We start from the raw sequence: 24450 nt of genomic DNA on the forward strand, positions 1-24450 counted from the left end.
CTTCAGCAACTTTCCTATGCAACCAAGTCTAAATACGTGCAGAGATGGCAGGCTCAAAACTAATTTTCTCAGGAGAAAATAGTCTCTCTCTTCTATGCTAGATTACTGCTGCTGTATGATTGGCACATAGTTTCATCTTAACTCTTATAAACTTTCCTGGAAATTCCACCTGCAGAACCAAAGGCAGAAAGTTATCTTTGCAATTATTGTTCCATATTAACATCTGGATGCAGTACTGTTGGGGAAAAAAAAAGCAAATTCCTCAATGAACTATGTTTAACCAACTTGCAGGTGGCAGCTATCAAAACAACTGATGCATGTGTACCAGCTAAAGTTATTATTAATGAATAATCTGACACAGCTAGTCAGACAAATGTCATATGTAAATAGATCTTCAAATGTATACATACAAAAGCTGCTACTGTATCTAGATGATAATTTTGGTTTGTTTCTATACCCCATAGCTCTGAATCTATCCACTGAATGTTTACTCAGCACGTGTGGTATAAATATATTCATACACTAAAATCGACACTTGGCAATTTTTTTTTTCTTTCTTCTTTTTTTTTTTTTGCTGACCAGCAACAAATTCTGATATTTTTAACTGTAAACCAATACTCAATAAATATGCCGTGTTCAGCAAAGGGACATGTTTTGTCAATCAGGGTTTTGTTGCACTCTAAGACATGGGCTGTGGGGGTGGGCGTGAAGGAGGAGGTCCAGGAGGGGCTCGGGATGGGGGTGGTCCAGGAGGTGGCTGCCTGGAAGGAGGCTGCAGAGAAACAGGAGAAGAAGGATTCCTTGGAGCATTGTTGAGAGGAACATCATCACACCGCGGCAGCTTTGGTGGTGGGCTGTAAGGGGCAGAGGTTCCATCTGATTTCACACGAGTGAAGTTTATGCATCTTCCCTAGAGGTAAAGAAAAAAATCATTATTCATAAAAAGCAGGTGTTTTTGGCTATTCCCCCTAGCCAAAGGGACTATAAGCAGAGGGATCAGGCTGCACTTAGAGATCTTCATCCAGTATGATTCCCTGGGTCCTAGACATGACATTCCAACCAAGCTGTACTGAAGGTCACCAGTAGAAACCAATGCTTTCCTTGGGTTTCAGAGCTCCCACCGACAGAGAATACCCTAGGACTGGTTTTAACCACAAGGGACACCAGTGTAACTTTGCTCACATGTGCCCTCTGCTCTGCTATGCAGAGCTATGCAGAACATGCCTAAAGCCAGAGCTCTACCAAAGTCAGGTATCTCACCAAGGCAGACATGACTGAGAAAGCTGTGATGGAAAAATCTCACTGCAGAGACAGGACTATGCCAGGGAAACAACTTTAGCAAAGATGCCATCTATAGCTTTCCTTTTTGCAGTGATGCTAGCCTAGCTGGTGTCTGTGCTTTGAAGGCTACACTGGGATAGCATATCTGTCTTCTGTGCTCCAAATGTAGATGTGGCTTCCCTCACAAACGCCAGCAAGGTGTGGGACTTGCACAAAGGGCTCTCCAATGAGTGTTTTCAGAATGTATGTGGGATTCAGGCAGCCAGGACCCAATGGGATTACTGTGGATGGAAATATTTAAACAAGAATAGCTTGGGTTTGGAAACAAACAAACAAACAAACAAACAAAAACCAAACCAGCAAGCACTGGAGGTGTCCTAGTCAACTAGAGGCTAAAGGCAAATACATTAGGGTTTCCTTTAGACAGTTTTTTGCATAGGTTTTGCAAAGCTTTGCATAGGTTTCCACTAACCAAGTTCTGTACAGGGAGACAGACAGACTCCAAAGACCACCTAGGCTCTCCTGCTGGGAGAAGCCAGAGGCTCCTGGGCACTACAAAACATCTATGGCAACCTCAAACACCAAGATCTCTGCTGAGCTGTACTCGTTCCTCCCCATGACCCCAAAAAGTTTTGTTACAACCTGCCCCACTATTTCTGTGAAGGCTTCAGGGAATCCTGTAGATATGAGGAGATACAACACTTGGCATCACTGTCTCCACCTCCTCCCCTAGGAATGCGGGAGATGCTTATGCAAGAACTCAGCTACCACAAGCTCAACAAAAGCCTGCGCCTGAAAGTCAAAAAGGCCTCTCACCATCATGTAAAAGGCTGGAGACGAAGACTGCCTGAAAATGCAGAAGTGACACTGCCCACAGCCCATTTACAGAAGATGGGATATGGTTTCCAATAAGTAACTGGGCTGGAAAGTACCTGTCACATCACTGATGAACTCATCACTTTTGCCAGCACTTTTTCCTTTGTGCAGACTTCAGATTCAGAAAAGCACATCTCAAAGCTAAGCAGCTGTGGATCACGATACCCGCAACTACCAATGGCTGAGCTAACAGGGGAATACAAGAACCCCCACCAGTGACAGATTGCTTCTAGCTCAGTGCTGCATGAGGAAACTCTGAATGTGTTTAAGGAATGGGCTTAGTTTCTGTGGCAAACCCACAAATCACAATTTTCTCTGGAATCCATGCAAAAGCCATCACAGCCAAAACACAACCATCTATTTTGTTAAGTGACTTCTAATGCCTGCACCTTTGTTCATGAAAACTATTTATTTAAAAATAAGGTAATCACACAAGTCTATGGCTTCTCTGAAGAAAGACAGCAGCGTATCAAGACAAGCTTGTGTAAGCTCCACAAAGCTCAGAAAATGACTCAACAAATGTACTAACACCCAAAGGGTACCACCCTACCACTTACTTGGATTGTATGGCTCAGGGCTTCAAGAGCTCAGCTCCAGCCAAGAGTGGTTGAATGGGCATGTTGTTGCCTGTACATGACACATTCAGTAGTTCTCAGTCTCAGCTTTCATCATCATAATTCACCACTATGGTTAAAGAGCCTCAATAACTAGGATAAAATCCCCATTCTAAAAATCCAGGCTTTTTACAGCAGACTTTGCTTATGAACCAAGTTCAAGGCAATACTGTAGTGGGGACAGAGCCTTCGTGTGAAGGCAGAGGGCAAAAGCCAATGTCTTGGTTATTTTTGCAACAAACATAAACCACTGAATCAAAAAAAACAAGTCGATGCTTTACTCCATCACAGAACTCAAGTCTTCTCCAGCACTGCAACAAGCGGCGATCCTTGTCAGTTACTTGTCTTCTGCTGTGCTGCACTGTATTCAGAGCACACTTGGAACTTCAGCAATATTTACTGCCGTGAAATGAACATTAGAGATATGTTTAATAGCTGTACTGCAAATACATTTAAGAAAACTCAGCCTTGATATTTAGTTATGAATTTCAAACAGCTAAATAATCACACAGGGGGGGAGGAAAAAAAAAAAGTCATAGGTATTCAGATGACATGCACCATATGGGGAAGGAAAAAATTAAGGACAGAACAGTCTCTCTCATAGTAAATGCAAAGTTGCAAACCCAACACCAGTGCTTCTGCCAGCAAGCCTTTCCTGCGCTTCTGTTGTGTCTCTCCCCCAAACATAAATTCCAAATATATTCATAGTCTATAATCAAAGGGGATCCCATAAATCTGTTTGCATTACTTTCACTTCAGTTAAAGTGATAGGCGACGTCAAACTGCTGCCAGTTTCTGCCACACTCACTGATTTGTCAGACAGATGGGTAATTTAAAGGCCATGCGCCGCATTGTGTCATGAAAAATACAGTTGGGTTGGGAGAATCTGACAGATAGAGGCTTGGATGATCGATGTATGTATTGTGACACTACCTCACAAAAGATTACCAGTGTTAGCCTACAATCTCATATATCAAAGACTTCTGGTGAATACTGGAGCAAATCCTCCTGAGCACTTCAAGCAGCCATTGATAAAACGAGGCCGAACTCTTAGCCAGTGTTAGGATTAACAGCTGAAAGGAAGGAACAAATTATAATAAATCATAAGTTGTAGTTTGGACTTACCAAGCATATTTCATCAAAGGATTTCTAGGCTCAAGAATTAAGGCATCCACTCAGCACACTTTCCTAATACGCGTGCCACAGCTATTCTAACATGCACATCTCTCTGGGGTTAGTTTATTAAAAAAAATCCATGATGTTTCTCAAATAGATGTACTAACCACAGGGTTTTTAATATTCTGTGTTTGAAATGATTAAGTAATGTCCTCTCCAAAGGCATATAAAGGTTTTTAAAGCATAGAGAACATGGACAGAAATCAGGTATCCTGTACACTCACCTATGTGCTCCTGGCACAGAAGGTTAACAGGGATAAAAGGCCACCACCATGACGTTAGTAATGGTAACAGTATTTTTTTCCCTGAAGCATGGTATACACCAAGTGTTTTAGGGAAGGTGTCGGAGCTGCAAGGTGCAGTAATACCATGATGATCTCAGGCACAACAGCTGTTGGTAGCTGTTTTATTGTTTTCCAGGAAACAGATGATCTGTGTAAATCCAGTTCTGTCTGGTTTCAGCCCCGCTCCCAGTACACCATCCCTCAGATGGTGCGACCCACATGGCGTACTGTCATTCAGGCACCAACTGAAGGTCAGCAATGCGCCATATGGAGTTACGCCCTTACTTTAGCTCACATCTGCACAGTCTTCCTAATGCACAATTATTTTGCCTCCCCATATGTCCACCCACTTGTTAGGCTCCTGTTATGCTGCTTGCCAAATTGGCTTTTCAAAAAGTACAAATACTGAAGCAGCAGGATCTGCCCTTGTCCCGACTCCAGCTTTTATCCCAGTGTAACAATCACATGTGCAATTCAGGCACTTTGTACTTCTAGGCAATGCCTCCCTGACCACCTAGGATATGTTTTGTGTGTGGTTTAAGGGAGGAAAGGAAGGGAGGAACTTCATGAAAGCCATCGCATCTTGTTTCTGGGCTACTTTCATCACAGTGTTCAGTACCTAATTCCCCAGCGCTTGTTCCCCCAAAATCGTTAGCTGCTACTCAGCAAGTTTTCAATGGAAAGGAACAACTGCTAAAAGGATCCAGGAAATTCAGAGTCCCAAGGGCAAGTGTCTTCACCCATGATACTAATAGCACTTCAGCAAGAAGAATTTTAAAAGTCTACCCCATCTGCCAGTAGCTGTCCCTTTTCTCTGTTCATTTTAATACACGCATTGGTGTTTATTTAACAAAAATCAAAGCCAGTTTCATCTCTGTCCATGCCAGATGGTTGTGTACACAACTGTATGTCTGCTTCTTATTTTTAGCTGCATTAGTTGACCTAGTAAGAGACACCCATTCTGTTACAAATTTTGCTTGAGTTTCCATTCACTCTTGATTTTGCTTATGGAGTCCCAGTTCTGCAATTCTGACTAGCAGAGGGGGGTTCAGCCTAAGGAAGAGTTGGCTTCACTTAAATGTTTACTGAAATTTCTTGGTAGTTGACTTTGTAAGAATATGATACTCACCTTTACGTTTTAGAATGAATTAAATAAAATCATTCCTTTAAAGTTTGAGCATACAAATCCAAAACATCGGGCCACCAAATTAAAAAAAAAAAAGTAGCTCCCAGTCAGAAGTTACGTTTAGGATGGTGAAATCTAAAATTAACATAATTTCCTCAGGTTCAAATAAATAAGTCACCTTTCTCCCAAATTTTGTTTACGGATGTCACTAGGATGACTCTGCCAGCTTGCTATGTATGTGGTTCGTCAGCATGTAGCTTCACTTCCTAAGTATCTATCAACAGTTAGGTGTAAAAATGGAGCTCTAAAACTCAAAGAACTAGATTCAGGTGTTTTATGCAACCTAAAAAAACCCAGAAGAGTGAGCATCTACAAAAACTCAGAATCACTTTAGCTAAGTGAAGGTTTTGATCCACACATATACCTTTAAGATGAGCAACTTTTGCAGAAGTTGAATGTTGGAAAAATTAGAGGACAGGGTAATCCTTGTCTTCTAATACAGAACAAAAGTTTTCTAGCAGAAACAGCTACACCAAGTATCCTAAAACAGCAACAGTATGGGAAACTTGTTTAGCAAATGCATTTATGAATGAGGTAGATTATGGATACAGTAATTTTATAGAGAAAGAGCTGAACAGAAGTGCTACAGAGTTTCCACTATTCGAGTTCCCTGGGCAAGTGTCAGGATTGGCAGCTGGCTCCTCAGAATCCAGGATCTATGTGCATCAGGCTTTGCCAAACACTTCCTCACACTGCACTGCTTCATGCTGACTGTGCACTGAACATGTCACGGCTCATTAAAACCTTCACAGATTTCCTGGGAATTGCACTGATTACCCTGCAGCATACAGGCTTGAAATTAGTGAGCTGCTGAAAGAGTTTGTCACGTAAAACCTAAGCCTGCCTGGTTTTCAGGCATATTCAAGTAACTTTTACTATCTCCTACTCTTACGTTTGGGACTGAAATATTGTTTTCATGTTGAAAAATAAAGTATTGGAAATATCAGAGATTCCCATATCAGCAGTTTGGTGGCTGATCATGCTTTCAGGTCAATAAATATGTAGTTTATAATTAATTTCTAATTATTTAACAATTAAATTTTAATCACCACTATTAATTATACTGTGGATATTGCATTCATCATTTAAAATATATTAATTTGTAATTAATTTTTATATGACATTATTTTCAGTTATTAGATCTCAAATAAAAATATTAAATATCATCAACATATTTGTTTACATGAGAATCTGACTCTTTAAATATCTTCCAGTTTAGTAAGTCCTCTCTTGTCAATAACAATTTTCTGGAAGCTTATTCGGCAGCTCAGCATTGATGCCTAAAATTATGGCAATCCAAAACAATGAAGGGACAAGAGAAAATGTGGTTGACTGAAGACAGGAGGATTTTAAAAGTAAGGTCCAGTAAAGTAGCAATGTCCAGCCAGTTTATTTTCATTATTTTCTTTATCACTGCTTTTGAAAAGGAAAATCAGTTCAGCCATATCTTTATCCAGTGTATTATTTGGCCTCTTTACTAGTGAACATGTATCACTTCTGCTCTCTCCTTCTGGGATGGAGTTACTGGAGGGGAAGAAAATTACTGCATTAGGGACAGTGAATCACTTATAGTGTAACAGCGAGGATCCCATTATGGCCTTAGGTGCATCTCAAAATTGAATTCCAAATTACAAAACTATGAATGCAAATGCACGAGGATGCACAAAAAACCTGTTAGCAGCACAGCATGAACAAGGTGATGCTGCCAAGAGGTGTAACGTATTGGGCTTGCTCCATGTGCTTCACACCACAAAAGGAATTCGACTGACCTTTGTAGGTAACACAATTGTAAAACTTTATACAAATACTTAAAAGCAACTGTGGATCCTTCACACAGTCGACAAAGACCCTTCATAAGCAACTTTTGTGCCTTTTTTCTTAATCTTAGCAACCAAATGAAACTGCCCACAAGCTCCAGTCACTGGCTCACTGGTGCAGTGCCAGGGAGACACAGCACAGAAAGGTAGTCCCTGCTTCAGAAACCCCAATGCTTGAGTGACAAATGAGAAGGAAGCTGCACATAGGCTGGGAGCAGAACACCCAGCAACAGCGAGACACATCTAAGCAATGCCTTGGGCTACTGACACATTCAGAGCAAAACCTGTTGGCTTAGCTAAGGCATGGCCCACACTGCTGCCCAGAAAGCCCAGGTGAGAGCAGAGATGCCTGAGCTCCTTTCACAGCAGTGAAGGGGGACCAGCCCTGCTTTGTAAAGGGTCTGGGAGAAGAAATTCTTCAGCAGCCTAGGATGCCCCCAGACACCCTGGCTACTGAGCAAAATAGCTGAGAAAGTAAGATTTATGGGGTGTGGAAGGGAGGAGAGAGCACAGAAGCGCTTCTTTTGAAGTTGTGTGAAGTTAAATGTGATAACCCCATCCCCAAGGAGTTGAGTGAAGTGGGATGCAAGCAAAAACTCAGAGGCCCATGCCATGCACTGCACATAACACTAGTGATAAAGATCATCTTTCTATTGACTTGCTGGCCAAGGAAAAAGTCAACAACCACCAAAAGCCTTCATTATTCATGTAGAAAAAAATATGTCAAGGTAAGTTTCACTTAGGCTTGAAACACATATGTTGTTCAATTCAAAACATTTTCTTTGAGTTTTGGATGGAAAAAGTGTTTCAAAACAAAAACTAAAAATATTCAGGATTTTTTAAAGGTATTTTTTTTACTACAGCTAATGCTACTAACATGCAAAAATCTGTGCAGGCCATCTCAATAAGCAGGTTTTAGCCAAAACAAAGACAGTCATCTGGGAAAGGGTGTCCAGATCCACTAGGGAATTATGATACAGATAGGAACTGTTCTGCAGTAAGGTTAGTATCTGTAGTATCCCAGGCTACTGTAGGTTCTTTAGTCAGAAGTTCAGTTGAATACAATTAAGTACTGATAGGCTCCCAAAACACGCACATCTGCAGACAGCACTCTCTAGTTCAGACCCAAGTGTGCATGGCACTGCTTGAAACCAGGGATGGGTCCTCTAGGCACAGTCTATTCAGTTAGTTTGAAGACTAGTGCAGGAATACACTGAAGTGGGATAGTTCCAACTTACCCCTGTAGATACCAGCCAATAGTGAGGAATTTGAAGGAGGAATAACTCAGCCAAGGAATTCAGCCACTTAAGCTAGGACCAGGACCCTTCAGCAAAATAAACCACCCTCCAGCTCTCACATGCTTGATACCATTTTTCCACCTTTGGCACACAAGGAAAGTGACACTGAGAACCCATACCAATATTGAACAAGGCTATTCAAATGATTTGTATCACAATCCATTCAGCAGGGACCTGCATGTTGTTTCCAGCCCTGCCTTAGCAGGAAAACACAGCAATGGGCTACAGACACCTCCTGAAAGAATGGCCAGAGTCACAAGATATTTTGCAGGAACGCACAAAACATCACATGTTTTGGAAGACCTTGCTGAGGCTGTGGCTGAAGTAAAGCACAGTGCAGATCCATAACAAAGCCTGTTGATTCTGAGCCCTAAAAAAGCTGAAGTGGCAAAGGGAACAGAAAAGGATAAAACTGGGCATAATCAAAGTTAAGATCTATCAGGCATACTTTATATTCAGTACCAATCTCAAAGTACAGTTACGCTAGACCAAATCCTACCCAAAACACATAAAAACATAAACCTGCACTCACAACGCATGATTTACTGCCTTCCTCTTCTCTGATAGCTTTTATGGATGAAGCTCCAAGAGTGGAATAAGTGAGAAGAGCCACTGTTGGGTCATGTTATCTATCCAAGGTTATGCAGCAGCTTCGGGTAGAGGGGGGAAGGTATTTACAAGTTCAGGACTCGTGACTCACATCCCTTGTTTTAACCACAGCACCACACATTTCCACACTTGAATGCTGACCAGACTAGAATGTGGTTCAAGAAAAAAAACAGTGGTTGGTTTGCAAGAGATTTTTCTCTTTCCTCTGGCATTTTCAGGGAAAAGAAGATTGTGTTTGTCCATCACCTAGAATGGGGAGGGCTTTGGAGCATAGCAACAAGAGCAACAAACATATGCTGGGTGTAACAGGCTCAGCCTTGAGGTACTGGCGGCTTGCTGGGAAGAGCAATTTAGGCCACAAAGGCCCATAACTGGTATTACTCAAACTGTAATTAAGTGTCACTGTGCTTTCCAGGGTGAATTGTTGATTGTCTCTTCAAGAGCAAGCTGGCATTATGGCATGCACAGAGGAAAAGCACAATGTTCTTTACCCACTTAGAGTATAGGATAGTGTTGGAGACTCTCAGAGATATTTCTGGTGAAAATGGTTATTGTTTTTCCTTGCCTCAGCCAAAAAAGTAGGATCCTGGCCCACCGCACGGACAAGCTGCCTCTTTGTTTAGAGTCTGAAAGCAAGATATAAAGTATCCCCAAGCCCATCTCTGGTTAACTGGCCCCTAAATGGCACTGCTGCTACCTAAAGCAAGTAGATGGCAAACCCACAGTTCCCAGGTTCCTCTGTGCTTAACTCACAAGAATTTTCATTTCTTGTGATGAGACTCATACAGTTCATTATCAGTGCTGGTGTATTGACAAAGCACAGAAAACATCTCCTCTCCCAAAAGCTCCTATATTAAATTGGATGAAAGAGCTCTTTGGGACATCACCACCTTTTTATTTCTAGGAATTAACATACCAGAGAAGTACCTCGAGTAGTGAAGTCCTGACATGGAATTCTCCTTCCCTTTTCAAGTATGCTATAGAGACCTAACACTCTATCCAAATACTTCTGTGCCCTATTTTGCCTATGCAGCTTAACCAGTCTATCAAGTACCAGCTCTGCATTTTGAAGTTACTCTTTTCCATGAGCACCTCATTGCAACTTTTCTCATACAACCTCTGTTATACAACCTGGTCTCACCAAAGACAGTGACCTGTCCCATCGCAGCAGAAACAAAGCAAGTACACCTCCTTTCATTTTTTCAAAGCTCAGCTCCACTCAGAGTGCCTGGCCGTTAGCATTGCAAGAAGGAACATTGCTCTTGGTGGGCTTTGCTTCAAAGCTGCTGTATATCGCATTCCTAAGCATCTCAGCCAGTGAAGACTGAGCTTCCTACTTGGGTAATTATGTCCCTAGAAGAAACCCAAAGAGTAAGAGAAAAGGAAGTCATACGTTCACATAAAAAGATCTTATCACACTGCAGAAACCACCAGTGTTGCTGCAAAGAGCGCAAAGCATCTGCAGTCGTCTTGTTCCAGGAAACAGTTCCTATCTGAGACTTAAACTAGCATAAAACTGGAGGAATCCATTATTAACCTGATGTTTATGTTCAAAGCAAGATAGTTAAGATTTAACAGACAACTTATAACTTCTTTAGGTTGGGTTGTATTTTTGTGTTACTTGTACAATGGCAAGACAAAGTGTTTTGGGTTTTCTTCTAGTACCACAACATGAACTGCAGTAGTTTATACAAGAACAGAGACATACAGAACTACGGCTCCTCGTCAGAGAGCAATGATGCAGGACCTTTTGATCTTCTGTTATCAGTCTGTGCAATAATGTATTAATATTATTGTTCATACTAAAGTTACCTTACACAGTGTTTTTTATTTCTAGAGCTCAAACACCTTCAAAGGAAGGTCACAGCATTACTCATTCTGCATATTAGCAAAGAGCTTCCTACATAGTTATTAGAAGTACATAAGCAGGAAGCTAAGGAAGGCTGGGTAGGTTAAGTTATGGACTGTTACCCAGCTCAGAATATGATGAGGGATGCCCAGCTCCCAGCAATCCAACTGAAACCATGTAATGTGTGGTTCAGCACTGATCCAGGGGAGCTGCCAAGAAACAAACATATTGGCTGCAGCGTATCTGTTCACTTGCACATACACATTGTGGATCTGTACATGCAGTCCTAGTAAGCAACTGCATGTGCACTTCTGCACTCGTCTTTTCAAAAAAGATGTAACTCCAGTTCTGGGCTTCCTCATAAGCCCCAAGATAGTAACCCAACTCTAAGCCAGGCCTGCATATCTTGGACAGACTGTACTCTAAGTACAATTGTGGAGCATCAATGAAATGCTGCCTGGAAAACTATGATAACACACAAAAAGCCTATTCCCCCAAGTCAGACATGTTAACAAGAAACGAAGTCACCAGTTCTTATCCCAAAGTCACATTCCTTACAAAAAAAGCTGAGAATCAGACCTGATGAACCTGTTCCTTTCCCATAAATATCAAAGAAATATTGAAGTGGTAAACATGCTTTAAGAGTAGCAGAAAAGCCCCCTGTCAACCTAACAGAGTCCATCTATGAAGAGCTCAAAGTGTTCTTAGAAACATGGCCTCACCCTCCTAGAATTTATTGTTCATCCACTACTGTGGTACCACAGCACAACAGAAGTAAAGCAACTTACATCAGCTACAACCAGAGTCTCCCTAGTCACAGCTCAGTGTCTTAACCACAAGGCCAATCCTTCTTCATCCTGTTGTGAGGCTGTGCTAAGTAGCACCAGCCCTGGGATTTGTACCCATCCTTCAGAAGAGCCGCTTGTGGCTGCTGTTACTGAGCATGCCTTCAGCTCCCAAAGACGTAGACACATGGTAATTCTACCCAGGGGAAGAGAGGCAGCATCTATCCCAAAAGCCCATTTGTGAGTTCTTCCACATCAGAAATAACATGATCCTGGCACAAGTGAGAGGTAATGCCAGTATGGAGGCTTCTTACAGGAGAGGAAATTCATTTGTTACCAATTATATATTTCCAGCAGCAGTGCTCAGCATATTCTGGGAATTGTGCATGACGACACTGGTCCCACACCAGGGAGCTTTTTTCCCTATGCAATGCCTGCTGCAGCAGCAGCAAACTTTACAGATACTAGTCTCCTTTGCAATAAAAGAAAAAAGTAAAACAGGGGCTACATGTGTCACATTTTCACTGAAAGTGACAAAATGAGATTATCTACTGTGGCAGGCGATGTCCCCGTTGCTTTCATTTTTGAGCAGCTTATGAAGGTAATTGGCTCCAGAAAGGTTAAGCAAAGGGAGAAAATCCTCAGAACCAGTCAGCAGTCTCTGATGAATAGAGTCTTAAGGAGCTCAGTGCTGCTTTTCCACCACCCCCTGTAGCTCTGCCAGTTACTACTTAGGCAATTACAACAAATCTCCAAGCAAGTGGCAGGGAAGTCTGTTAAAGGCCTTTACTCTGTCTTGAAAAGAAGTAATTAGTATGAGCTCCAAATAGCATTGGTACATGGACAGCTAGCATGGAGTGACAAGCAGCTACTGCCATCCCTGTGGGCTATATTCAAAATCACAGATTCATAGAATGGTTTGAGTTGGAAGGGACCTTAAAGATCATCTAGTTCCAACCCCCCTGTCATGGGCAGGGACACCCTTCACTAGACCAGGTTGCTCAAAGCCTCATCCAGCCTGGCCTTGAACACTTCCAGGGATGGGGCATCCACAGCTTCTCTGGGCAACCTGTTCCAGTGCTTCACCACCCTCTCGATGAAGAATTTCTTCCTGATATCTAATCTAAATCTCCCCAAAATGCTGACCACCTGTACACAGCAGCCAGAAAATAATTACTAGTCATTAATAATCCATAGGCTTGATGTCCCACCATTCATCTGGGGACTCTCAAATGCCTGACAGGCCATAACTAAACCTCACAGCTCTGAGGAAGGTAAATACCATGTTCTCATGATTATTCTGCAGTTTGGAAAACTAAGGCGCATAGGTATCATAGTCAGCATTACAAGGAATCACTCAAAATTTGAGGGTAATTAGACCTTCTGAGCTTTAAACCTATCAGTTTAAGAGTGATTACTTTCAAAGGGATGCAGCACAGAATAAGGAACTCAAATACCTCTGTTCTCCTCATTTCAGAGGCTGGTATTTAAAACTGCAGCTGCTGTGCAGTGACTCAGTGGTGAAAACGTGAAAGGACACAGAAGTCCTGGTGTCCAATATGACCAGCAGCTCAGTGTGTGAAATTTCTGGCTGCACAGCAGCCTTTTTGCCCTGTTTTATGGAATGAAGAGAGAAAAAAAAGGCTTTCAGAATTTTGTACAACAGCCTGCTTCTAGTCCCTGTCATGGGAAAAGGCTCTGCATGCACAAACCACTGGGTAGTACTGCCAAAGCATTGCTTTTTTTCTAAGTAAAGTCCCATGAGTATACAAGGGTGATGGTGGCAGCAAAATCCAGTCTACACTCTCAAATCTCTGTTTCAGGTAATTTTCAGTGACAAAAATGAGATAACTTTCTAAAGCTTTAAAGTAAAAAAGAACAATTCTGCCTGGGGGGAAAGAATTTCTTTTTTTTTTTTTTTTTTAATTGAGGTTTTTGGTAAACCGAGCCTCTGAGAATTTCCTGTGACAATATGTGCTGAAATGCAAAATGGAATGGATTTGCTGAAAGCAGCAACTAAGCAGACCATTTGAAAGAAACATCTCACCTTCCTTCACACATATTGGGGCTTTTAATGTTTACTTGCTGGTGTTGGTAACAGCCCCAGTTTTGATCCAAGAGGCCACGAGGAAGAGCTTGAAAGTTCCTTTTTGCAGAGACTACTGACAACCTGCCCCACCGGCTACTGCAGCTTCTAAGATACTTCAAGATAGCCAGGTGTTAATATTGCCCAAACTCTAATCTTCATAGCAGGCCCCTGCAAGGTCATAAACAAGCTCAGGACACCAACACAGCGATGGTGAAGTCCGAAAGCAGCCTGAGTATCCCAAGCAACACATGCTTGCCAGAACATGTGGCCACTCTCACATGCTCCCTGTTGCTGGATGAGCAAAGTGACCCCACCTCAGGGACGTCAGTCCCTGTGTTGGGCCAGAAGAGTGACTGCTGGTCCTCTAAGCCCTAAATTTCTGGGGGAGGAAGGGAAGAATAGCAGCCTACCTCGAAGGGATCCATCACTGCAGCAGCAGCACAAATGCCTATCAAGGCTTCACCTCTGTACATTACTGCAAGGAAGAAAGGCCAGAAATCTGCAGGAGAGCTGCTAGCCTCTTTTCATTCCTCTGCTGATGCTGCTGGAAAGCTCAGCAAAAAACCATCCCACAAATAACAGCCTGTTTGCTAATGATGGGGTACAGCTAAGTGTGTGTTTATCCCTTGCTGTCCCATCCTGGTACAACAGAAGGTCGTGCCAGAGGTGACCTGCAGAAGTCGAGTGAGCAGGGTCCTGTGACCTTTTACTGAGGTATTTGCCAAACTAATAAAAAGCAGTATCAGTGGTGGGGCCATTACGTGATCTTGAATGGAGACCAAGAGGAGGAGCTGTCCGCAGAGGCAAACCAAACACTGCAGGCACAGTTCCCAGGAGAAGGGGCATCAGAGCTTGTCTCGGCTGATTTTCTTTCGTCAGATCCCAAAAGCATCTGTGATTTTAACAACCATACACTACTGTTCAATGCTGCTGGGTCAATGCATTCTGGGATCCTTTTCTTGAGAAGTCCCTGCCACGCCCTGGAAAGCACCAGCCAGGACAGGGGAGCGCTCGGGAGCCTCAGCCAGCTCTGCAGCAAAGCCATACCCAGAACATGCTCCTAACAGCGGCTCTGTTCCTGCAGCATGGGAGGAACAGGGGAAAGGGGCTGGTCATCAGCCCATCAGTCTCAGAGGGCAGGACTTCAGGGCACAAGCCTGTCTCATCACAGGGAGGTGCAGGGAAGCAGGGACTGAGAGGCAGTAAGAAGAGGAAGAGACCACAGAAGGAAACAGAAGGGAATGTCTAGGGCAGGAGTCCCAGAGTGGTCACAGGTAAGGAAAAGAGCAGGTGGTTTGGAAAAGTCAACAGGATCAAGATGAAGGAAGAAACGAGGATGGACAGACAGCAGCCTGGCCACCCTGAGCAAGGAGCAAGAGAGTCCCTTGCAGCAGTCAGCCCTGTATTCCCACACATACACTTCAGCCTGCATTTCTATGGCAAAGCTCTCACACACACTCTGGAATGGGCTGCACCACACGAAGACTCAAAAAGTACAGAGTGCCCTTTTTAACTTCATTTCATGATGGGAGTGGGGGAGAAGTCATGTTTTGAAAACCTGGGGCAGCAATACTGCCTTCCCTGTATGTCCTGCAGAGCCAAAGAGAAGAGGACTGTGCTGTGGAGGAAGAAGCTGAACAGCTCTAAAAAATGTTTAACATTTTTGCTTCTCTGACAAAACCAGATACATCAGTGACTCAACCAAAAACATTAACATATTTTGTTTTTCAACAAAACTATCAAGGGAAGTTTTTCTACAAGTATTTTTTTCAGATTTTTGGGTGGAGAAAAGTATTAATTTTCAAATGATGAAATCAATTACATTTTTTAAGTGGTTTAATGCAAAAAAAAAAAAAAAAAGGCTCCTTTAAAATCTTTCCCCTGTCCCAAAAGCTTTGTGAAAAATATTGTGGATGTTCTTTTACTACTGTAGCTAATATTTCCATTATGCAGAAAAAAAAAGATGTTTTGCTATAATTTCTCCCAATTTATGTTACAAAAAAGTGAACAATAGTAATTAAATGGGAACTGCCAACTTTTTTCTAATGGAGGTAAACTGTGAAACAGAAATCTGGAAAATGTAACTTCAGTGAGTTACCTTGTTCCAGTAGGAAATAATCTTTTATCTCTGGTAATCTCTGAAAATGTAAAAATAATTTGTCTTATTTTGGAGAATTCAGAGATATTAATTTTCTGAGTTATTAATCCAACTTACACTCCCAAAACACAATTAAATTGCGTGTTCCTTTTGCCCTCTGAGCTCAAAGTCTTCCTGAACAACCAAAAAAACTATAAAATTATCTTAAAACCAAACAAAAAAAGACCTTGTCCCTGATGGAGATGGGTCAAGTGGAGCTGTGGGCTTGCTCCTGGGGCTGTCGGGCTCCTCCAGCTCTGCACAGCAAGAGCTCCAGGCTCTCCATGCTGCAGGTCACTCACAGCACTGACTTCATTTCCCCATTCTTCAGCCACAAAAAGTTAGTAATTGCATGCATGTGTGTGTATACTCATACAGACTTGTGTACATACATTTACACACTCTCCCCCCCAACCAAAAGCCTAACTCACAAGGAGCCAATTCTCCACTTTGGAAGTGCTACTATAAAAGCCAGCCAAACAATAAATAATAATCTTTCTGTTTTTTGTGCTAGCTTTCTCCATGAAATACAGGCCTGTGATATGCTTTAGGTTTTTTTACAGCAGAGCAATGTCTAGTCATTTTCTTGTTTCACTTTCAATATTCTTCAGCAGCAGTTAATTTCACAGGCCAGGGAACAGAGATGATCCTATTCTTCCATCGAATCTGGCTCAATAGGATTCTTTCCACCCTATTTCTCAGATGTATGTTTGATTTTCTAATGTTCTCCCTGATACAATAATCCTTCAGCTTGCTCTGTTTTACACTGCCTCTTTTGAGTCCCTCCTCCTTGCCACAGCAGAGCTGGAAGGCAAAGAACTGAGGATCCCTGTTCACAGCCAGCCCCCTGCATGTTTCTTGACTCTGCAAGCTAACAGAGGCTCTGTTGTGCTCTGCACTGATAGAAATGTACCAACCAAGGGAGTGAAAGGCAGCGGATAGATTCATACTATACAATGTTAGTGCTATCAAAATACAGCTGCGCCTAAAGAGCCTATTCAGAAGCTCCAGATCATGCTTAAAAAGCAAACAAGGTATCTCGAGCACAGCTGCCTTGAAAATGCAGCTTAGTGAATAGTTAGACCATTTTACAAAGTAGCATATGAAGCTGAGTCTGTTCTCTTGGTTTCCTTACACCGCGAAAGAAAAAGTGAAAAAACTAAACCTTAGATACTTAATTAATAACTAGACAAATGCCTTAACAGTATTTTGCCAGAAGTTGGAGGGATGCAAGGTATTTGTGCTAGGGCTGCTTTTTACAACTGTTGGTAGATGTTAAGAATCTCCAAGCAGACAAGCACAGCACAAGCGCCTCTGCACCCACCACTCCTACCTCCTACCCCAGAAAAGCACTTTATGGCCCCTACTGCCGTAATTCTGTAACCCCTTCCTCAGAGAGCACGGGTGATGAAACATATGGACTCTAGGCAGAAAAGGGTTGGGGAGGAAAGAAGGATGATGCTGTCCCTCCGCAGTCCTCATATTCCAAAGCTGCACTGTTTTGAAGTCAAATCTGAAGGTGCCACAGCCCAAAGCAGTAGCACTCAGTTCTTATGGAGCTGTCACCCCAAAATAACGAGATAGGGATGACCATAACAGTGCCAGGCTCTCACAGGGACGTTGTGAGAGCACTCTGAACTAAGCTATCACAAGTGATCCAAGGGCAGCACATAAACGTCTCTGTGGCTCTGAAATGCACAAACTCCCTGCATCCTCCCAGGAGGAATATACTCCTGACCTAGTTTGGCCAATAGACTATCAAGGCAGGAGATACTCTCTACCTACATACAGGATATGATCAAGGAATGTGCCTTTGCACAGAATCCTATAGAAACTTTATTTTCCTTTGACTTTGCTATAATTTGTTTCTTCACAACCTGCACGGTTCATTATTTTTCTCATTAATCACTTGACTCTATCGCTAAATATGAGAAACATTTTTATGAAGTTGGGTAGGAAGAATAATTACTGCTGTAGAATGACCACTGCACATTAAATTCAAAATGAGCAGTCCCCCAGAACCCACAAAGAACTTATAATTTGACTTCAACACATGCACCCACAAAACAAACAAACGAGGTAAGAACTTATATGCCTGAAAAGGGTCTCATATACTACTGTGCCTGGCCTGCTGCTTCCTCAGTCTCTTCAAATCATTACAGTGGGGACATTGCTGTTGACCTTTTGGGGCAATACTTCTAAATAGATGCCACAGCAAACATTTTAGCTGATTTTGAAATCTCTCGTTCTTGTGACAAATTTTCAGCCTTAGGGCAATGCGAAAAGAGACAAGCTCACACACACACAAAAAAAAGATGAAGGAGTGGTTGTGGAAAGAAGAGCATTGCTGCTGCTAACAGAGAAGTGACATGCCATTGTGTTTGTGACACCTTACCTTATCCCCCGGCTGTGGTCTCATAAGAGAGACTTGATCATAGCCTCGTCGAACCAAAGCCCACAGTGCATCAAGTTTGCCCTGGAGGGGGAACAAAAAAAAAAAAAAGACATGACCAAGAAATTCTGGGAAAAAAACCCACAATATAAACATGAAGCTGGAACATGGATAAACAGCCACAAGACTACCTACCTAGACAGGCTTTAAAATTCATAGGTACTTTCCAGACAATAAATTCAAGCACAGTGAAACTGATCTGTGAGCATGGTGAAGAAAGACTTCATCCCACAAAGCACTGGTTTGGGACATGGCTACAGGTTTCTGATAAGAGCATGGTACGTATGCTGCTCCCTTGGCCTGTGCTAGCCCTCCAGCTTCCTTCTCTGTAAGCTGAGATAACAGCTCTGCCCTGTCTCAAGGGTTATGCGAGGATACGTATATTAAAAGACAGGGAGACACCAGATACTATAATGACATGGGAGAAATGGGGATGAAAGTGTGGAGAGCCTGAGCAACTCACCCAAAATCAAACACTACATCTTGTGGCTGAATTAGAGGGGAACAGAGCTGAATTCCAACCCAAGGCCTTAGCCACAGTGCAATCAAAGCAAGGACAGTGCAGTTTATCTGATTCTCTTTATATGCTGCCTTGAAATGGCACAAAACTGCACCCCCTGCCCCTCAAGAGTTGAGATATCTGTTGATGTAATCCACGCTGTGCAAAAGTACCTTAAAAGAAGGTGTGAGCTGAGGGAGGGAAGATCTCTGCTTATGCCCTCCAACACCCTCCATTTCCTCAAAAAGCTATGGCAACATAGTGCCAGGCGAAATGCACCTTCCAAGTTGAGGGTTGCTGTCCCTTTTTCTTAACAGAGTCTTCCAGCTCCACCATAAGAAAAGCTGCACTAAGGAAGCAGGATGTGGTAACACATGTGACAAGAGACTTGGCAAAACTGAGGGGCAAACACATTACCTTGATTGGAGTGTACCATTTCCGCTGGGAAGGTGGTTTTCTCACGTGGGGCTTTTTTGGCTTGGGTTCCCATGGCTCATACTCCTGTTCTGGCAACTTAATGATAGCATTTTTGGGCTTCTCCAACTTTGCTCCTTCCTCTGTTGACCCCTTATCTCCCCATCGCACCTGAATTCAGGAGAGGACATTGTAAGTAGAGACACTTCTGCAGTCCCACCCAGCAGGTGGTGTTCACAGGCATTAATCTAGTTCCCCATCAGATGACCCTACACCACCAGACATGAATTTATGAAGGCAGTAATCACAAATACACGTTTAAAAGTCAAGTAGTCTCACTCAAAAGCAGCTTGAGCTACTAGCCTTCGCACCTTCCAGTAACCTAAAGTGCTGTGGGACTTCACAGCATCCAGGGCAGATTAACCCATTTCAAGTGAAATGTGAAGCACTCTGCCAGGACACAGGTATAATACACTTCCCATTGCCTCATGCAAAAAGCAGGCAGCAGCACCAGCTGAAGGCAGGCAGTCTTTGCAACTAGCCCTAAGCAGCTCCTGTTGTCAAGTTCAAAAGTCAAAAAAAGAACAGTGGACAAGTACATGAAGGGTTTAAGAGCATCAGCCCTCAAATTTGTGCAGCTACTACTGAAAACAGCTTCTACTGCATGCAAAGATGACCTTGTGCAGTCAACAAGAGAGGTCAGTGACTTCATTTTCACATATTACATACTACTTATTTCAAGCTGAAATTCTGATTTTTGTCTGATTTATCTCAAACAGAAATGCAATCCTGCATTCAAGGGCAATATATGATCCATAGGGTTACTCAGCATCAAAGATAAAATTCTCCCAAGAAAAAACATTAAGGTTATTAAGATGCAATACTTCAACTGCAGACTTGCAGGAAGTTTCTGGCAAGCCATTGCTGTCATTCTGTTAGCCCTAGTTTGGTAGAGATCCCCAGCTGGCTTACATCAGCACACACACACGCCCCACACACCCCCCTTCAGCTACCAATTAGATCTAGTGAGAGTTTGTGGTGTGACATCCCTAGAAGTTATCATTAGCACCTCAGCTGATACAGGTGAGTGACAATTCCTTGAATGATATTATCCATGGTTAGGAATATTGAATTGATCTCACTACCATGGTTATTTACAGGAGTTAGAGCTGATCACAACATTACTCACTGACTACGTGGAATGTATATACTATAGGGCAGTACAAGGCAAGTTTCTTTCATAGTAACAGCTCACTTTATGTATCAAGAGTGGCTTGTGCATGAATCCCATGGCAGGTTTTGATTCACTGGCTACTTTCAACACAGATGTGGTTTGGTGCATTAGGAGTTAATGGATAACTCAAAAAACAAACAAACAAACCCAACCGAACAAAAAACCCAAATCCAGAAGAAAATTAATAAAAAAAGAAGGAAAAAAAGGAAAAAATCAGTGGTTTAAATTCTCCAAGCGAAATGCTTCCAGCCAGCCAGGTAAATTGTAGATGGTACCCTCAAATACTCAGAAACAGTGTAACTCTACCCAAGACAAGAGAATTGAACCAAACTGCACTGAAGGGTTTGATTCAGTTTGATTTTGGTGTTTACCCTATTTCTTAACCTGCAAATTTTCTCTGGCTCATAATTCTAGGTTCATTTCATTATTCATATAGATGATGGCAGCTTGATGTTTGTTACTTGGAGAGCAGGTGCAGTCAGGTGGACAAGCTCTAATTACATCCTAGTCTCTAGTCCATCAAGGTAGATTTAAAAAAAACCCAAAGAAAACACATAAAAACATATTGCTATGATTTATAATCAAATGCGCTGATATTTACAAGACTAAAGATCAAACCAAATACCTCCATCCTCTTAATCCCACCAACACCTCGGCCTCCATAATAAGATGCGTCCACGGTTGGCCACTTTTTCTTTGGCAATCCATCTTCATCATCTGATTCCTATGGGAAAGATAACAAGAGATTACTGCTGTTCTCCCATAAACAACATAAACTGCAGAAAACAAATTAACATCCTATGGTCCAATCCTTGGATATCTAGCTGTGTGTGTTATACTTATTTGCTGACAAAAACCCCAAAAGTCTCTTGTCTCTGCAGCTGCAATTTTAACTAGGGGAGCCAAAGAGGATTGCCTGTTCGTCTCTCCAGGCAGCTTTTATTTAGTCAAATATGCATCAAGCTTCAAAATCACAACTGACCTATAAGGGAAGGCAAAGTGGAGATGAATCATATATTATACTGGCTTGCCGCTATGCTATGCGGAAAATGCGGCCATCAGTTAGTCTAAAGAAATACGTATTAACTGTGCTTTTGAACTTAATGTCACCTAACAGGGAAAAAAAAGCTACCACTGTGAGTTTTCTAATGTGTGCATCAGACCCTTTCCTCATGGCAGCTCTAACCAGTTACTCTACGCTGCTTGATTCTTTGTAGCGTCTGGCTCAAGCTGTACAGTTTGGAACCAGGACTCAGTCTGGAGCATCTCCAAATTCTCAGGAAGCTCAGATCCAGAGTTTTTGACCTGCAATTAGAGACTGCAGATTATTTTTCTGGAACGTGGGATAGGCTGAATCAGGGTTTTACTTCAGGCTCATTGTTATGTTCTTGCTTAACTAAAAGCTGGCAAATCTTTCTGGTTTGACAGCCCTGGGAACAAAACTCCAGCTCTATCACCTTGAGCTGAGAGAAGTCACTGGGATTTCTCAGACTCCCTGTCATTAAGCTGAGCCGAAGCAGCCAAGAGTCACACCCTGACACTCTGCAAATATACACACATAATTGAGGAAAGCGCGCAGCAGGCCTCCTACAATACCATCTTCGTTCCTCACACTCTTTATTAAAGACAAATAACTACACCTCATGCTGATATGCAGATGCATGTACTGCTCTTGGTCTGGTCATGAACAGTGCTCTCTGCTAATCTTCATCAAGTATATTTCTAGAAACATTACCAGGACTTAGTTTTTGCTAAAAAACCACAAAGAAACAAACAAAATCCAAAAAGAAACCAACCACCCAAAACCCAAGTGAAATCCAAATACTAGAGAAGGACACAAAGTATTGTCAAATTACTAGGTGACTTTTTCTCAAAATTGCCCTACATGTTTCTATGAGAATGTAGAAGGAATTGAGAGTCCAAAAGCCAACCATAGCTTTTAAAAAGCATGCCTTAATTTTTTTTTGTTCCTATTTAACTCTTAGGTTATGTCTTGGAGAAAGGTATTTTCATCAATTATTCAGTGCGATCTGATTCTGAGCTATGGTTCACGGGTCAGTTCAACAAATACTTTAGTATGGCCAGACAAGATAGAGCTGACATTTCTATTAACTAGTAAGGGGGGTTGGGTTTGGTCTCTTTTGTTTTGGTGTGGTATTTTTGGTTGTGTTTTTTTGTTGTTGTTGTTTTGTTTTTATCTTAAGTCAGAGAACTAAATACACAAAGAAAGCACTTTGGTTTGGTGTCCTGTTTTGTTATTGTTTTGGTTTGATTTTTTTTTTTTTAGTATAACAAATACACCAAAAAGATTATCCCACTTCATGCCACATCTAAAGCAATACCCAGTGAACTACATCAGCTGCTTTAATTTTCCATTTATTTATTTGATTTCATTGTGACCTTGAGTACTATATAAAACATCCTGCCTCTTCCATGGCATGTAACACAGATTTCAAGTCCTCATGTCTAACAACCCTTAGTGCTGGAAAGCCTGACAGTAACAGGACACAGTTATAGGGATGGCTGATACTTTTTGAGCTAATAAAGGATTTATACCAAATATCCCCTACACTGAACACAGCAAATCTACCACATACATTTTGAAAAGTAATGGAAATCTAATGGCTGCCATTTAGAACAAGTTGTAGATAAGTATGTTCAGTTTAATAGTAGCAATACCAGACTATACCAGCTAAAGGGCAGGCCACCATACCCACAGAGGCTATTGCTAAGTGTAACAAAACAGCAATCCATACTGGATAAAGACAAGGGCAAGTAAAAGGGATGGATAACATCTGTATTCTATGTTATTCCTGGAAGCTTACGTCAGCTCACAGTCTCTTTAATTGCATTTAAAATCTGTGCTGATCAGAATAATCACAAAGCATGGGGGAACTCTGATGCAGCGGTGTGATGCTCTCTGAAACCTCCTTCAGACACAGCACGGCTGCAATCGCATGCTTCATGACAACACTGATCACCCTAAAACATGCATGATTTTTGGTGTGTATTCTAAAGTAAAATTGTTGCAGTGCTGCTGCCCAGGACAAGCAACAGGATTACATACATAGTAATGGTGGCCTCCGGCAACCTCAAAACAGCAGCTGTGGTTGCCTCCTAATATTCATGCCAAGTTACAGCAAGTTAGCAGCAAACTGTAAGCCTTCTCTTGTGGGTTAGGCAAGTATTTTTTCCACCATTTAACGGTCTATGCCTAAGAAAGAAATAAAGGGAGGCATAAGTTTTCTCTGGAGGTACTTTTATTTATTACTATTATTTTCATGAAATTAGTACAGTGAAACTAAGCTGAGGTCAGGGTCAGTGTGTTACTGTTCCAGGAAGAGCTAAATACAGCCCTGCCTCAAACAGCTCACAGCCTAAATGGAGAATGGCTAAATGTCCTTCCAAAAGTCACTCTGCAGCAGAGCCTCAGCCAGGGCAGGCTCTTGTCTCCCTCTCCTGTACCAAAGCCACAAGAAAGTGGCCTTTGCTGTCCTTTCTTCCAGCTGCCAGACATTGCTCCTTACTGCCAATCTGGGCTAAACTCCTGCTGAGAACAGCAGCGGCTTTGCTGGGGGACAGACAGCTTTCAGCACAGCTTGAGAAGCAAAGACTTGCTTACACACCTGTTTGATGCACAGCAGAAGAAACAAAATACCATAGGAACTACTGGTCTGTGGACTTTTGAGTTATGCAATTATTTTCTCTGTGGATGGAAATAATCTTGCTGTATGAATACAAAGAGGCCAGAAGGCAGAAATAACTGTTCTGGTCCAAAAGACTTCCTCTCATGGCCTTCAAGGTATCATTAAGACACCTACAGCGCTGATGTTCCTGGGAAGCACAACAC

At 42.2% G+C, this 24450-nt stretch overlaps 1 protein-coding gene across 1 annotated transcript in view; it reads right to left on the minus strand.

The window, feature by feature from the left end:
- Positions 1-679: 679 nt before the first annotated feature.
- The window catches only part of LOC104515000 (anthrax toxin receptor 1-like), a 54841-nt gene continuing 31070 nt past the window's right edge, over positions 680-24450 (minus strand). Inside the window, exons 15-18 of the mRNA XM_010158824.1 lie at positions 21226-21324; positions 19370-19537; positions 18397-18477; positions 680-910 (exon numbers count right to left, since the gene is read on the minus strand). Of these exons, the coding sequence (XP_010157126.1) occupies positions 680-910; positions 18397-18477; positions 19370-19537; positions 21226-21324 (579 nt within the window). The remainder of the gene's footprint in view (positions 911-18396; positions 18478-19369; positions 19538-21225; positions 21325-24450) is intronic.

The sequence above is a fragment of the Eurypyga helias genome, unplaced genomic scaffold (assembly GCF_000690775.1).
Source record: "Eurypyga helias isolate BGI_N326 unplaced genomic scaffold, ASM69077v1 scaffold13309, whole genome shotgun sequence".
NCBI classification, from domain to species: Eukaryota; Metazoa; Chordata; class Aves; order Eurypygiformes; family Eurypygidae; genus Eurypyga; species Eurypyga helias.